Here is an 11,848-nt window from a genome sequence, read left to right on the forward strand (position 1 = left end):
ATTTCCCTCCAAAGGCTGTTATCGCCGTCCGATCTCTCACCGACTACCTACACCTGGTCCCGATTCCAAGGAGTCGTCCTGGGCTTGTCTCTAACTTCTTGTCTCTCCGTCTCAGCTCTGATCGCCCTCTGCTCTCTTGAGTCTGTGCGACTTTGGGGAGACACCCGCATACATTCCTTTCATACAACTTTGCCCCCAAACGGCCGCCTTTCCTACCACCCCGAGCAGTTGGGTGAGGGCTCACAGTGCTCGACAATCGATAGCTCAGGCTCCTGATATCGTTTACCCCGCGATCGCGCGCCTCGCCGCGGCCACCTCCTTGCTCCAACTCGTGCGCACCTGTCCACGATCGTCCGAAGAAACAATCACCGAGGGAAAAAAAACAGGGCCGAGATTTTGATTTGGACCCCTCTGAGCAGTCTGGGCGACGCACAATTGGACCCTGGCCGCCGGATTACCATGCAGAGACGCTCCTGCGGCAAGCACAGCATCCAGACTCGACAACCATTGGACCGAACGAACCACTCAGCAACGCAGTCACCGTTGCGGTCATCGAATCGTCATTCTTGACTTGGCTAGCCCCAACGCTAGAACTGTCTTAACGCACCGCGACCCATCGAAATCTACCCAACCTGCATCGGCGGCTCATTGAATGAAACCCCGTCGCATTTCTCGACCTTGGATAATCAACCCACCATGTCCTTCGGCCCCGATTCCCTTCCCGGTGGTTACTTTGAACCGGGCGGCGAAAACCCATCGCAAACCCTAAGTGCTGGGATCTTCCGGCCGCCAGCATCGCCGGCCGATTCGAACCACAACCTCGGCAAGTCCAACGGTAGTCTCTACGACGACATAGCCATGTCCAACGGGACAAGCCCCTCACAAACACCAGAACAAGCAAATGCGAAGCGGAAGCGTTTGGGATTGGGTGTCCAGGGAGCGACCCCGAACGATCACAACATGCAGGTGGATGGCGTGAACGACGGAAAGGCAGAGACAGGAATGACGGATGCGGGCCAAGCAAGATACAACTTGGCCGGCCAGCTGAATGCTACCCCAACGGGCGGCACCTTCACGGTCAACGGTAGGCTGGAAGAGAGCATGTACTCTGATCTAGACTACAGGAGAGCCGCAGGCTCCAAACGAGCCCATGACGACCCCGATGGTCCGTCGTCTCAGATGGAGGGTCAGGTCGACTCTTCCACACAACAACAGAACTCGGCGAACTCGTCGAAATGGGGATTCCTCGGCTTGCAAACCATAGGCCAGGTAATGGGCAAGGTTTGGGAGTTTTGTAAAGGCGGAGGATTTCGTGGCTTCCAAGCCGGAGGCGGCACAGGATACGAGGTTAACGGTTCAACAGTTACCCCAGCTGTGCAGGCCACTGCCGTTGGCCAGCCGTGGGCTAGCGAGCAACAAGAACAGCCCATCCATTTTACCATGGAGGCCGATCAGGACACGTCGATGCCTCCTCAGGAGACGGTGATAACGCCCATACCGCCACCAGTGCAAGAATTCGTAGCACCCCAAGAGTTTTCATCCCCACTACCCCTACCGATGTCCGATTATATGCCCTATGCGCCCGAGTATCACGAGACGAACAATCCAGATTCGTTGACCCGACCGGCCGTCAAACGGAGACAAGTAAGCGAGATCCAGGACGACCTCAACAGGAACTGGATAATGGTAGACGAAAACGGCAATGGTGGCAGCCCATCGCCCTCTCCTGTCTTGCCTAGCTTTGGCGCTGCATCATCAGGACGGGCAACGCCCGGGCTAAGACCACCATCTTCTCTACGGACAAGGACAACAGGATTATCTTCAAGTAATGCTGCAAGACGTATCACTGCTCCCTCGCAAAGATTTACTGGCGGTCCATCTATGCTGCCCCGGACACGGGCTCCTTCGAGACTATCGCAACATACCGTGGCGCCTAGTGTGGGCGCCAAAGAACTCCCTAGTTTTGGCGCTCCAAGGTCACCACCTGCCAGGGACACGCCGACTCCTTCGTTCTCTACATCTACAACGACGGCAGCTCCCGTGAGCCGAATACCCCTTCCGGCTTCTGCCGGTGGGGCGCCAGGAAGTGGAGGGGCTCGCACCAGTTTTGGCGGTCTTGATGCAGCCGTTTCCAACGGCCGCCAAAGTCCTGCTACTTTCAACGGTCGCCAAAGTCCTAGCCATGCAAACCCTACCCCCTTTGCGTTTTCCTCACCTGCCTATCAGCCCTCCTCCAACTCGCGCCCTTCCAGTCGCCAGAGCCTTGGCTATGGTAATGCCGGCGGTGGCAACAGTAACACTAGGCGAAGTCTTCAGGCGCCCATCCAGCTCTCTTCCCCTGCCATCCCCAGACCCTCGTCGAGTTCAGCCGCCAAGGTCCTGAAATCCCCCACCAACCACCACCGCCGCGGTGAAAGCAGCGGCGCTGCCGGTCCCAGCCACAGTTCCTCGGCAAGGCCTGGGTCGTCCATGCGTAGGAACAGAGGACTGAGTCTTCATGGCGCTTATGTCGAGGATGGACTGAAGGGCAGCCCTAGACTGGATGGCGAGGCGAAGCATCTTGCGAAGAAGAAGATGGCTGCCGAAAGGGATGCGGATGCGAACATAGATGCCTTCAATGAAAAGCTGTTGCAGATGATTCGGCAGGGGAAGGAGGCGTTGGGGACAAAGGTCGAGGTGCTCGATGATAGGGGTGGTAGTAATGTCGTGTGGGAGGAAGATGAGCTCTGAAGACGCCGGGGTTGCAGAGTGAATCAGGTTTTGGTGATACCCGGTGGCTACGAGGTCAGATGACCTACGATCAGTTGGATAGGCTTTTCTGATATTGGATCCCACCCATGATGAGTGAGTTCAGGAAGCTGCGGCCCAGGCGAGAATCTGGAGAATTACGGAACAGACATTTGTTAAAGGTAAAAAACTGTTTTGGGCTGTTCAGAGTGGCAGGATGATCAAAAGATTGGCGGAAGGTAGTGTGCTCGTGATTGAGTACAATCATTGGGCAGACACGGGAAGGAAGGTAGGAAGGACTGCGCTGGGGGCTCCACGTCATTCGCTCCTTGTTTGCATTCAGGCGCGCGGATCGCATGGGCGCCGGGAGTTTTCTGCTTTGCTGACACGTACTCCATATCTGCTCTTTTGCTGTTCGTCTTTCTTCTTTGATACCATTTCTTGGAGCCCCCTGTTTCGGTTACTTTTTGAGCGAGCAAGTGTGTCCGATTTTTGTGTGTTTTTGTGTGGCTGTTCGTTCCTGTCGTCCGTCCAGGACAGGCAGATTGTTTATATTTGTTAGGGTTACCGAAGTATATCATGGCATATTTTTTGTAATCTTTGGTATCATCATATGAATGATATATAACAAATAGCATTGGGAAGTTGACTCGTGAGGTACAGATTTTGATCAGATTTATCCCTCTTTTACATGTCCCTAAACAACAAGACACGCGTATCTGTCTCTCCGGCACTAACCCTAACCCAGATATTATCGCTGACAAGCAAAGTGTGTCACACCATCCAAGTCCCTTCTCACCTCACAAGAACTTGAGCTTCTCACCAATCACATCAATGTAACGCAACAATCACTCTGTCAGCACAACATGCCAAATCCCATGTCACGCTGAACACATTCACTCACCGTACACTCGGCTTTCCGAAATCGGAATCCGGCGGGCGAGCAATCCCCTTGACCTAGAGTCGCAGGCACTAAATCACATCACCGTGAAAAATGGCGCCATCAGGTTGGGGAGCCACGAAAATGGATGGTGATGCTGCTGCCCGTGGTGCGCTTCTCCGCACCGCCAACAGCAATAGCAGCGGCGACAAGACTAAGACAGCAGCGGCAGCAATGACGGTGAACTACCATACCATCAACAACACCAACAACCGCTACGACAGTCCCCGATCATCCGCAGACCTGACCTACCTCGATCCTGAACCCTACGACTCCGACAACGATACTATGGGTTCCTCCTCCTCGCCCATTCTCGAATCCCAGCAGCAACGTCCCCATCGACGTGAAAGAGCAGAAGACCAAGATGGCCACGCCGCCGCCGCTGACCTCGTAACCACCACCGAATCCCGCTCGCTCACCCGCGGCCTCGCCCAGCGCCACCTCTCCATGCTCGGCATCGCCGGCTCCATCGGCACCGGTCTGTTCCTGGGGCTCGGTGGTGCCGTCGCCCGCGGCGGTCCCCTCGGTGCGCTGCTGGGCTACTTTGTCATTGGCCTGATTGTGTGCGCGGTGCAGTTCGCCTTGGGGGAAGTCGCGTCCCTGTTGCCGGTAACGGGCAGTTTCGTGCGGCACGCCGAGTTCCTGGTCGACCCGGCCTGGGGGTTCGCGATTGGTTGGAATCTGGTGTATGGCAATGTCTTGTCCATCCCGAGCGAGATCACGGCGATTTGTGTCTTGTTTGAGTACTGGACGGAGGGCCGCATCAGCCCGGCCGTGTTTATCGTCTTTTTTGTGGTGGTGACGGTCGGGGTGGGGATGGCGCTCGTGAGGGTGTTTGGGGAGGTGGAGTTTGTTTTTGCGATGCTCAAGGTGGTGTTGGTGGTGTTTTTGATCTTGTTGGGGCTTGTGATTGATTTGGGGGGGATCCCGGGAACGGAGAGGATCGGGTTTAGGTATTGGAAGAGTCCGGGGCCGTTTGTGGAGTATATTGCCACGGGCGATTGGGGGAGGTTTTTGGGGTTTTGGAGCGTCATGACGGGGGCGGTGTTCTCGTTTGCGGGCGTGGAGAGTCTGGCGATGGCGGCGGCGGAGACAAGGAACCCCAGGAAGGCGATACCGAGGGCTTGCAAGCGCGTGTTTGCGAGGGTGGTGCTGTTTTATATGCTGGCGGTGCTGGTGGTTGGTATGTTGGTGGCGAGCGATGATCCGAGGCTCGATGGTAGCGGTGATAGCGTCGCGCAGAGTCCGTTTGTGATTGCGGCTTCGGCGGCGGGCATCAAGGCGATTCCATCGGTGGTCAACGCGATCGTGATTACTTCCGCGTGGTCTGCGTCTAACCAGAGCTTGTTGGCGGGCACGAGGGTCTTGTATGGACTGGCGCTGAAGGGACAAGCTCCCAAGATCTTCCTGCGGACTACGTCGTGGGGAACGCCGTACATGTGTGTACTCCTGTTTGGAGTCTTCATGTCTCTTAGCTTTATGAGCCTCTCGGAGCGCGCTATCAACGTGTTCTGGTGGTTGGTACGGCTGACCTCGGCGGGAGTATTGGTGTCTTGGTCATCCATCTTGGTGAATCATATTCGCTTGAGAAAGGCGATGGACAGGCAGGGCATTGCATATACCAGGCTGCCGTGGTCCAGCTGGTGGACTGGTAAGTTGTTGTCGTCAAAGCTAGATTCCAGATCTGAGACTGATCACTTTCCCGGTTATAGTCTACAGCTCGCCGGTAGCCCTGTTCATGTGCATCGTCATTCTCCTAACAGGAGGCTTCAGCGTTTTTACCAAGGGTAACTGGGATGCCGCTACATTTGTCTCCTCATACTTGTAAGTTCACCTACATTAATCAGACCATAGTCGCAAGGATACTAACGAATGACTAGGGACATTCCGATCGTCCTCATCGCCTACCTGGCTTGGAAGTTTTACAAGAAGACCAAGATCGTGTCCCTGGATGACGTCCCCCTTGATATTGCGTTCGAGCAAGCCGAAGACGCCATTTTCGAGGACCCCGAAGAAGGGAAGACGAAAGGGTGGGCACGGGCTGTTAGTTGGATATGGGATTAGAAGAAGAGGCGCTTACGGCCGGTACGTTTACGCAACGCTACGATATCGACAATGACGATCACTTATGCATTTACATAGCCACAACATAGAGTTATATATCTTGACATTTCCTACATTTCTTCCCTCTTCTAAACTTGCTTACCATGTGCTTAAGTATCTGGAGCCTTGTCGAGTCGATGTCACTTGGATGCGCCGTTACCTCGACGCATTGCGGCTTGAGGTTAGCTGGCAATCTCACAACTACACTCCTCTTCTGAAGCGGTATTATTAGAAACAGTCAATGGTGGGTATTTAATCTGGCTTTTTTCCGAAGGCTAGCGCAGGTGTATACAGTTAATCAACAAACCAACTTATTCTACAGGCGGCATCCATTGGACCCTCGACACGGCAACGGTCCCGGCCTCCGGTCCTATAGCCAACACATTGTGCATTTTTCGGAACGATATATCATTTGACGGACCATTTCCTGACCCAACGTGGCCTTTGTCACTTGGCAACGAATACTATCCTGGCCGCATAGGGCGTTGCGTCCATGGCTCGTATACGGTCCCATCTGTTTCCCATTTTCCCATTGACGATGGGTTTCTGCAACCATTGAACATTATTCAAATGTGATTTGTTATTCATCCGCAGGTTTCAAGCATTGCATTTGCAAGTCGAATATATGCTGCTCATGCTCAGTTCGTCGTCGTTTTCATGAAGGGCGTTTATAGCACACGATTCGTCCGTTCGATTGACCAAGACTATCAAACGGCTGGAACTCTGGCCCTATATATGTCTTCCCAGAAGTTCAGGGCATGATTGTACTGCACCTTCGCAGATACATAATCAGGTACCGACCGACGGCGGGGTCCATGAAATTACAGAGGCACGCGGGAGGTGAGATTGCTGATTATCATTTCCGTTTCTAGTCGTCCTGGCATGTCCCTCGTCCGAGATTGGCAGGTTGCTGTTGCGGACATGTCCAGGTTTGTTTTTTCGAGACCCGAATCTCAAACATCGTGGACATTGGTGAAAATTGGGTGCATTTTCATCACATTATGGTTGAGCAGAGTACATCGCTCATATTCAGCGTTGTAGGTACGCCACTGATCCCTTGCTTCATTGCGTCTCTCATTGACTTGGCAGATGTATATATAGCACAAGCATACATCCCTTTAGTTAGGTACATACTCGTGGTTTTTCGGCCAGTTCAAACCAACATTTCGAGCATTATATCCACCACATTTTGCCTGACATAGAACCAACACATCTCAATTTAGTCTGTTTGGTCCAAGCCGGGGAATCAACAGCATACCTTGGGCAGAAACTCTGTATGGCGCTCTCGGTTCCTACGTCTTCACTCCATTGAGGCTCTTTTCCCCATCGGAAAACCGTGCTCATCCAGCTACTTTAGTCCCTGGATCGGCGAATGTGCTACCCCTGCTGGGTTCCCATGTTCCGGGTTACCCTCCCTCGGTCAACCGTCCCCCGCCGCCCTGATCCATGCCTTGGGTTGCATTCCATTGAAGCGGCAGGTCTCAAAGATTCATGGGAGTTGGGGTTGCCACTCTTCAGTTGATCAGACAGTTTCCCAGGGTATAAGTTCTGCCTTTTCCAATGTCATCTATCGGAACCAAATTGTGGTACGGAATCCACATACACACAGCTGCGATTCCGGTTCGAGGTGGACTAAAGTCAAGGTGTCATCCGGTCTTCTCACCATCTCCTCACCTTCTTTAGATCTTCTCACATCACTCACTCTCGTTGCCTACTTTCCGCGCAGACGGCCGCCTTTTCCCGTCTACTTGGCTTTTCTGCGCTTGTCATCGGACCAAGTAAACTGCTTGCTTCTTCGGCTCAACACGGTTGTCAAAAATAGAGCACTTCAAACCTAGCGTGGCGGTTGGTTTCATCTTTTCCATTTTATGCGCAACTATTTGAGAATAGTTCAACGTTCTAAACCCCAACGGCTTAGCTTTCGACCCTGAACAAGCATCATGAACAAGGTTGCCGTGCACCACCTCGTCTTTTGATTTTGAAGCTGTGGCTTTCCTTTCTTCTTCTACAAGTGGATATCAAAAAGCAACAACAACTCCCAATTGTCTGGGTACAAAAGCCTCCTCCCTGTACCATCAATCTATAAAGACTGGTTTCGGGAAGAAAAAGATCATTTCCTTCATACCTGACAGCGTCGATCACCATACCTTGCCCGTGCCCACTAGGTGAGCCTCCTGCTTCTCCCCTGCGGATCATCCCCAGCCAATACACTATTCGTTACTATTACACGACATCTACAACGACATGACACACGACACATACAACGCAGCCAACCTCCCGTTCATCTATACTACCCCAACCCTTCTGTCCGTACCATCTGGACTTTTGAATATCCAGAATACAGACTGTGTTTTTGATCGCACGAGACTTGGACCTGACCACAGTTTCTAGCCCAATTCAACGTTCATATTGAACATTTATCCCGCCCTACACGACCCGTCGTCAAAATGAAGGTAAGTAAACTCCGTCTTGTGAAACCTCAATTCCCTTCCTGCACATCTGCAGCGTTCCAAAAGACCAAACCTCACTTTCCTCACCTTCGCCCCCATAACCAACCCTCGACTAACTCTTCCACCGCCAAAGACCTCCAACGCCCTCATCACCCTCCTCAGCTTCTTCACCGCCGGAGCTCTTGCTTTGCCTACTGCCCAACAAGCCACCGAGGGTCCCGCGAAACCCAACGTCAACGCCGTCCAGGTCAACTACGGCACCCCCAGGTGCCCCGACCCGCGGCTCGATGCGCTGTGCATGGCCAGCAATGCCAATGCGTACTGCGACGCGCAGGGGTTCCATAATAACTTTATGAAGACTTGCAAGGCGTGCTACTGTGAGCAATGATGCAAGACAAGGGTTGTCTAGCCGATAGTAGAGAAGGATTGGATTAGCGAGCTGTGACGGGGGATTGGATTTGAGAAAGGGAAAAATGGAAGCTGAGGAAAGATATTATGTGGAAAGTGTGATTGGAGAGAGGGAGATATATACTTGAGCTTGAGAGTGGTTGAGGAAGAGTAGGCAGGTTATTTCGACATCAACAAGGATAAGCAAACTTCGGAATTTTTTCTGGGGACTAGATGGAACATTGTTCTACCAGCTATTTACTAGATTGGAAGCAGATTTTCGGATCAAAGACCCAGTTCAAGATCAGTGAATTGAACTATTCCGCTGGGGTATACTGAAGGAGAAAGCAAGCCATGTATGTATGTGTGATGTGATGAGAGGTGGAAGTTCGTAACTTTCATTCCGTTACCGTACATAGCGGTTGTGGCTAGGTCTAATGGGTGTTTCAGGTAAACATCACATGCTAACCAGCAAAATTGATGGTACCTAGCTTGTGGCCACTAATTTTGCTAGAGCTAGCGTCTCGTGAAGGTGTGTTTCTCTTCTTTCCAGTTGTCTCTTGTTATCACCCTTTCCGTAATCTTTTGGACGTTTCCGCCAGGCGATTTTCATGGTGGTTTGTCTTGGTCTTGTGAAGAGCATACGGGATGGTACCAGCTCGACTTGCGAGGGCTGAACGACAGAAATGATAAACATAGAGCAAGTCAACAACACAAAGTTCCATCGCTGATAGTTCAAATCGTCTTGAATTGGTCCTCCGCGGAAATAGCAGATGGTCTGTGGAAGATGCAAGTAAAAACCTCGTCAAGTCACCCGCCCTCAAACAGGCAGTTAGTGATCCCCACACGCTATGCACTCGGACGCATCCCGCGGAACCCACTGTTGGGGTTTCCCATAACAGTTGTATGTAGCACTTAGATACTGAGTTACCTACACCAATGGCCATTTCATGGTCGTTTCAGAGGTCTTCCCGTAACCAATCCACCGTCCTGGTGATAACATCGCATCACAAGTTTCCGACTGACGTCTTGATGACAAATCTCTCCATCGACATTAATGACGATGCGGTCATTACTTGAAGGCGTTTCGAATGAATGTTGATTGAAGAGTGCAAAAGCGTCGCATGTATGTCAACAGACGACAAAAAAGCACTGAGTATTATTCCAGAAGAACCAACACAGCAGTCTCGTCGAGTCGCCGTCACTGCCCGAACTCACACCAGCGTCAAATCTATCACGGCGTCAATTGGAACCACAATATAATACACGTGGTTTTTCGTGTATCATCCATGATTATTTACGGAATACTTACGTACATCTAGAAAATCTCGACCAACCACGGGGATCGCTTCACCGGGAGAGGCGGGTCGACGTTAAGAACCCAAGACTGTGGGTAAACGATGAGTCAGCTTCCCCAGTTCTTCTTGATCGACGATATATGTGAAATAAATGCTCATTGTTCACCTCGCCAAGCATGGTAGAATAAATATCAACATCCAGAACTAAAGAACATAACTTGATTGCTTGTGTCCCAAATCATTCCCCAAAAACCAAACGTCACCATGTGCCCCAACACCGATACCGTCGGCCTCCACGGCTGGACCGCTGTGCCTGTCGATGCCGATGCCATCTTCGAAGGAAAGCCGTACCTCAACGAGCCCACTCCCGTCTCGCTCTCGGATATTGCCTGGCCATCCGATGATCCCATCGTAGCCAAAGTTCAAGAATACGCCAAGGAGAAGCTTCCCATCGAGACCTACAACCACTCCATGCGAGTTTTCCACTGGGGTAAGCTATATCCTCTCATTACCATCCTCATCCTCATCCTCTTCACTCCCCACCTAGTACTCAAGACTAATTAAACATTGCAACAAAAAAAAAGCAACCATCATCGCCCGCCAACAATTTCCCACCCACGCCTCTTCTCTCTCGCCTTCTACCCTTGCCCTCACCTGCCTCCTGCACGACATCGGCACCACCCCCGCCGCCCGCGCCAGCACCCAACTCTCCTTCGAGTTCCAAGGCGGCTTCATCGCCCTCCAGCTCATCCAGCACCAACTCGGCGGCGCGCAATCCCAAGCCGAAGCCGTCGCCGAGGCCGTCATCCGCCACCAGGACCAGGGCACCGTCGGCACCATCACCTTTCTGGGGCAGCTGATCCAGCTGGCTACCGTGTATGACAACATGAGCGAAAGGCCGTACTTGGTGCACCCACAGACGAGGGAGCAGGTGGTCACCAAGTTCAAGAGGTGTGGGTGGAGTAGGTGCTTTAGTAAGTCGCTTAGAGCCGAGCTGGAGGAGAAGCCGTGGGCGCATACGACGCATTTGGGCAGTGAGAAGTTCCCGAATGGGGTTCGGTTTAATAAGTTGATGGAGGAGTATGATGCTTGGACAGAATGAGGGGGGTTTAGAGAGGGAGAGGGAGAAAGTAGAGGCTATGTGTCTCTTTGGAGCTTGTGAAGGGGAAGGAAGAAAAGAAAAGCAAATAAAAGGAAAAAATGTGATAAGGGGAACTGAACCCGATTTCATGTAAATGTGTCGTCGCAAGCATGGTGTGCAACATGAATGTTTTGTGATCATTGACGGATGGACTGCTACTCGGGAGAGAGATAGGTTCTCTGCGCTGTCTGGTGTCCAAATCACATGTAGTGTCTGTTTGTTAGACATGGAGGATACCCGCGCTAAGATTGGAGAGAAATATCTTGGGCCAGATACGGGCCTTCCTCGGAAAGGTAGCCGTGTCTGAACTCTCACGCCGAACGAGGATTATTTTTTTTTTGCTAGAACTTGTTTGGTACGTTGAGAGTTTCTTGCAAGTGAGAGAACGAGATGAATTGCAACAAGACTGGAAAGGAGTACTTACCCTGAGATAGTCTCTCACTGCACGAGATAAGAGGGCGTCCAGATATGATGGTGCAAATAGTACCTCTATATATCTCATCACTATTAACTTCTCTACTGCTCTACATCATTACTCACACAACTGTAACTAGCTTGCATTCCAAGGCACCGGAACAAACTTATTCCCCACATATCCGGCAGAATGATCTTGTTCAAGAAGTAGGATTTTCCATTTCTTGTCCGCGATGTTCTCGCGTATGCGTTACGGTAACATTGATGATACATTGTTCCCCATACAGCTCAAGCGGGTAGCGTGCATGAACACTAATAAGTCCAAGAGCACCGTAAGCACCTCAACAACAACAACAGCGCCAGTGGTTTAGTGGTAAAATCCATCGTT

The 11,848-nt window shown here is 51.8% G+C and overlaps 4 protein-coding genes across 4 annotated transcripts; all 4 read left to right on the forward strand.

Annotated features, from left to right (window-relative positions):
- Positions 1-696: 696 nt before the first annotated feature.
- Positions 697-3,319, forward strand: NEUTE1DRAFT_60632 (uncharacterized protein; the record flags this gene model as incomplete). The annotated part of the gene is made up of 1 exon (XM_009851271.1): positions 697-3,319. The coding sequence occupies one exon, from the start codon at positions 697-699 to the stop codon at positions 2,728-2,730; it is 2,034 nt and encodes a 677-aa protein (XP_009849573.1).
- A 636-nt stretch (positions 3,320-3,955) lies between these two features.
- On the forward strand, positions 3,956-5,844 carry NEUTE1DRAFT_79313 (uncharacterized protein; the record flags this gene model as incomplete). The annotated part of the gene is made up of 3 exons (XM_009851272.1): positions 3,956-5,318; positions 5,380-5,491; positions 5,548-5,844. The coding sequence occupies 3 exons, from the start codon at positions 3,956-3,958 to the stop codon at positions 5,729-5,731; spliced, it is 1,659 nt and encodes a 552-aa protein (XP_009849574.1).
- A 2,349-nt stretch (positions 5,845-8,193) lies between these two features.
- NEUTE1DRAFT_79315 (uncharacterized protein) lies at positions 8,194-8,608 on the forward strand (the record flags this gene model as incomplete). Its single annotated transcript, XM_009851273.1, has 2 exons — positions 8,194-8,223; positions 8,354-8,608. 2 exons carry the CDS (start codon positions 8,218-8,220, stop codon positions 8,606-8,608), a joined length of 261 nt encoding a protein of 86 aa, XP_009849575.1.
- A 1,497-nt stretch (positions 8,609-10,105) lies between these two features.
- On the forward strand, positions 10,106-11,138 carry NEUTE1DRAFT_121162 (uncharacterized protein; the record flags this gene model as incomplete). The annotated part of the gene is made up of 2 exons (XM_009851274.1): positions 10,106-10,395; positions 10,490-11,138. The coding sequence occupies 2 exons, from the start codon at positions 10,170-10,172 to the stop codon at positions 11,005-11,007; spliced, it is 744 nt and encodes a 247-aa protein (XP_009849576.1).
- Between the last annotated feature and the right edge of the window lie 710 nt (positions 11,139-11,848).

Source organism: Neurospora tetrasperma (genome assembly GCF_000213175.1).
Source record: "Neurospora tetrasperma FGSC 2508 unplaced genomic scaffold NEUTE1scaffold_2, whole genome shotgun sequence".
NCBI classification, from domain to species: Eukaryota; Fungi; Ascomycota; class Sordariomycetes; order Sordariales; family Sordariaceae; genus Neurospora; species Neurospora tetrasperma.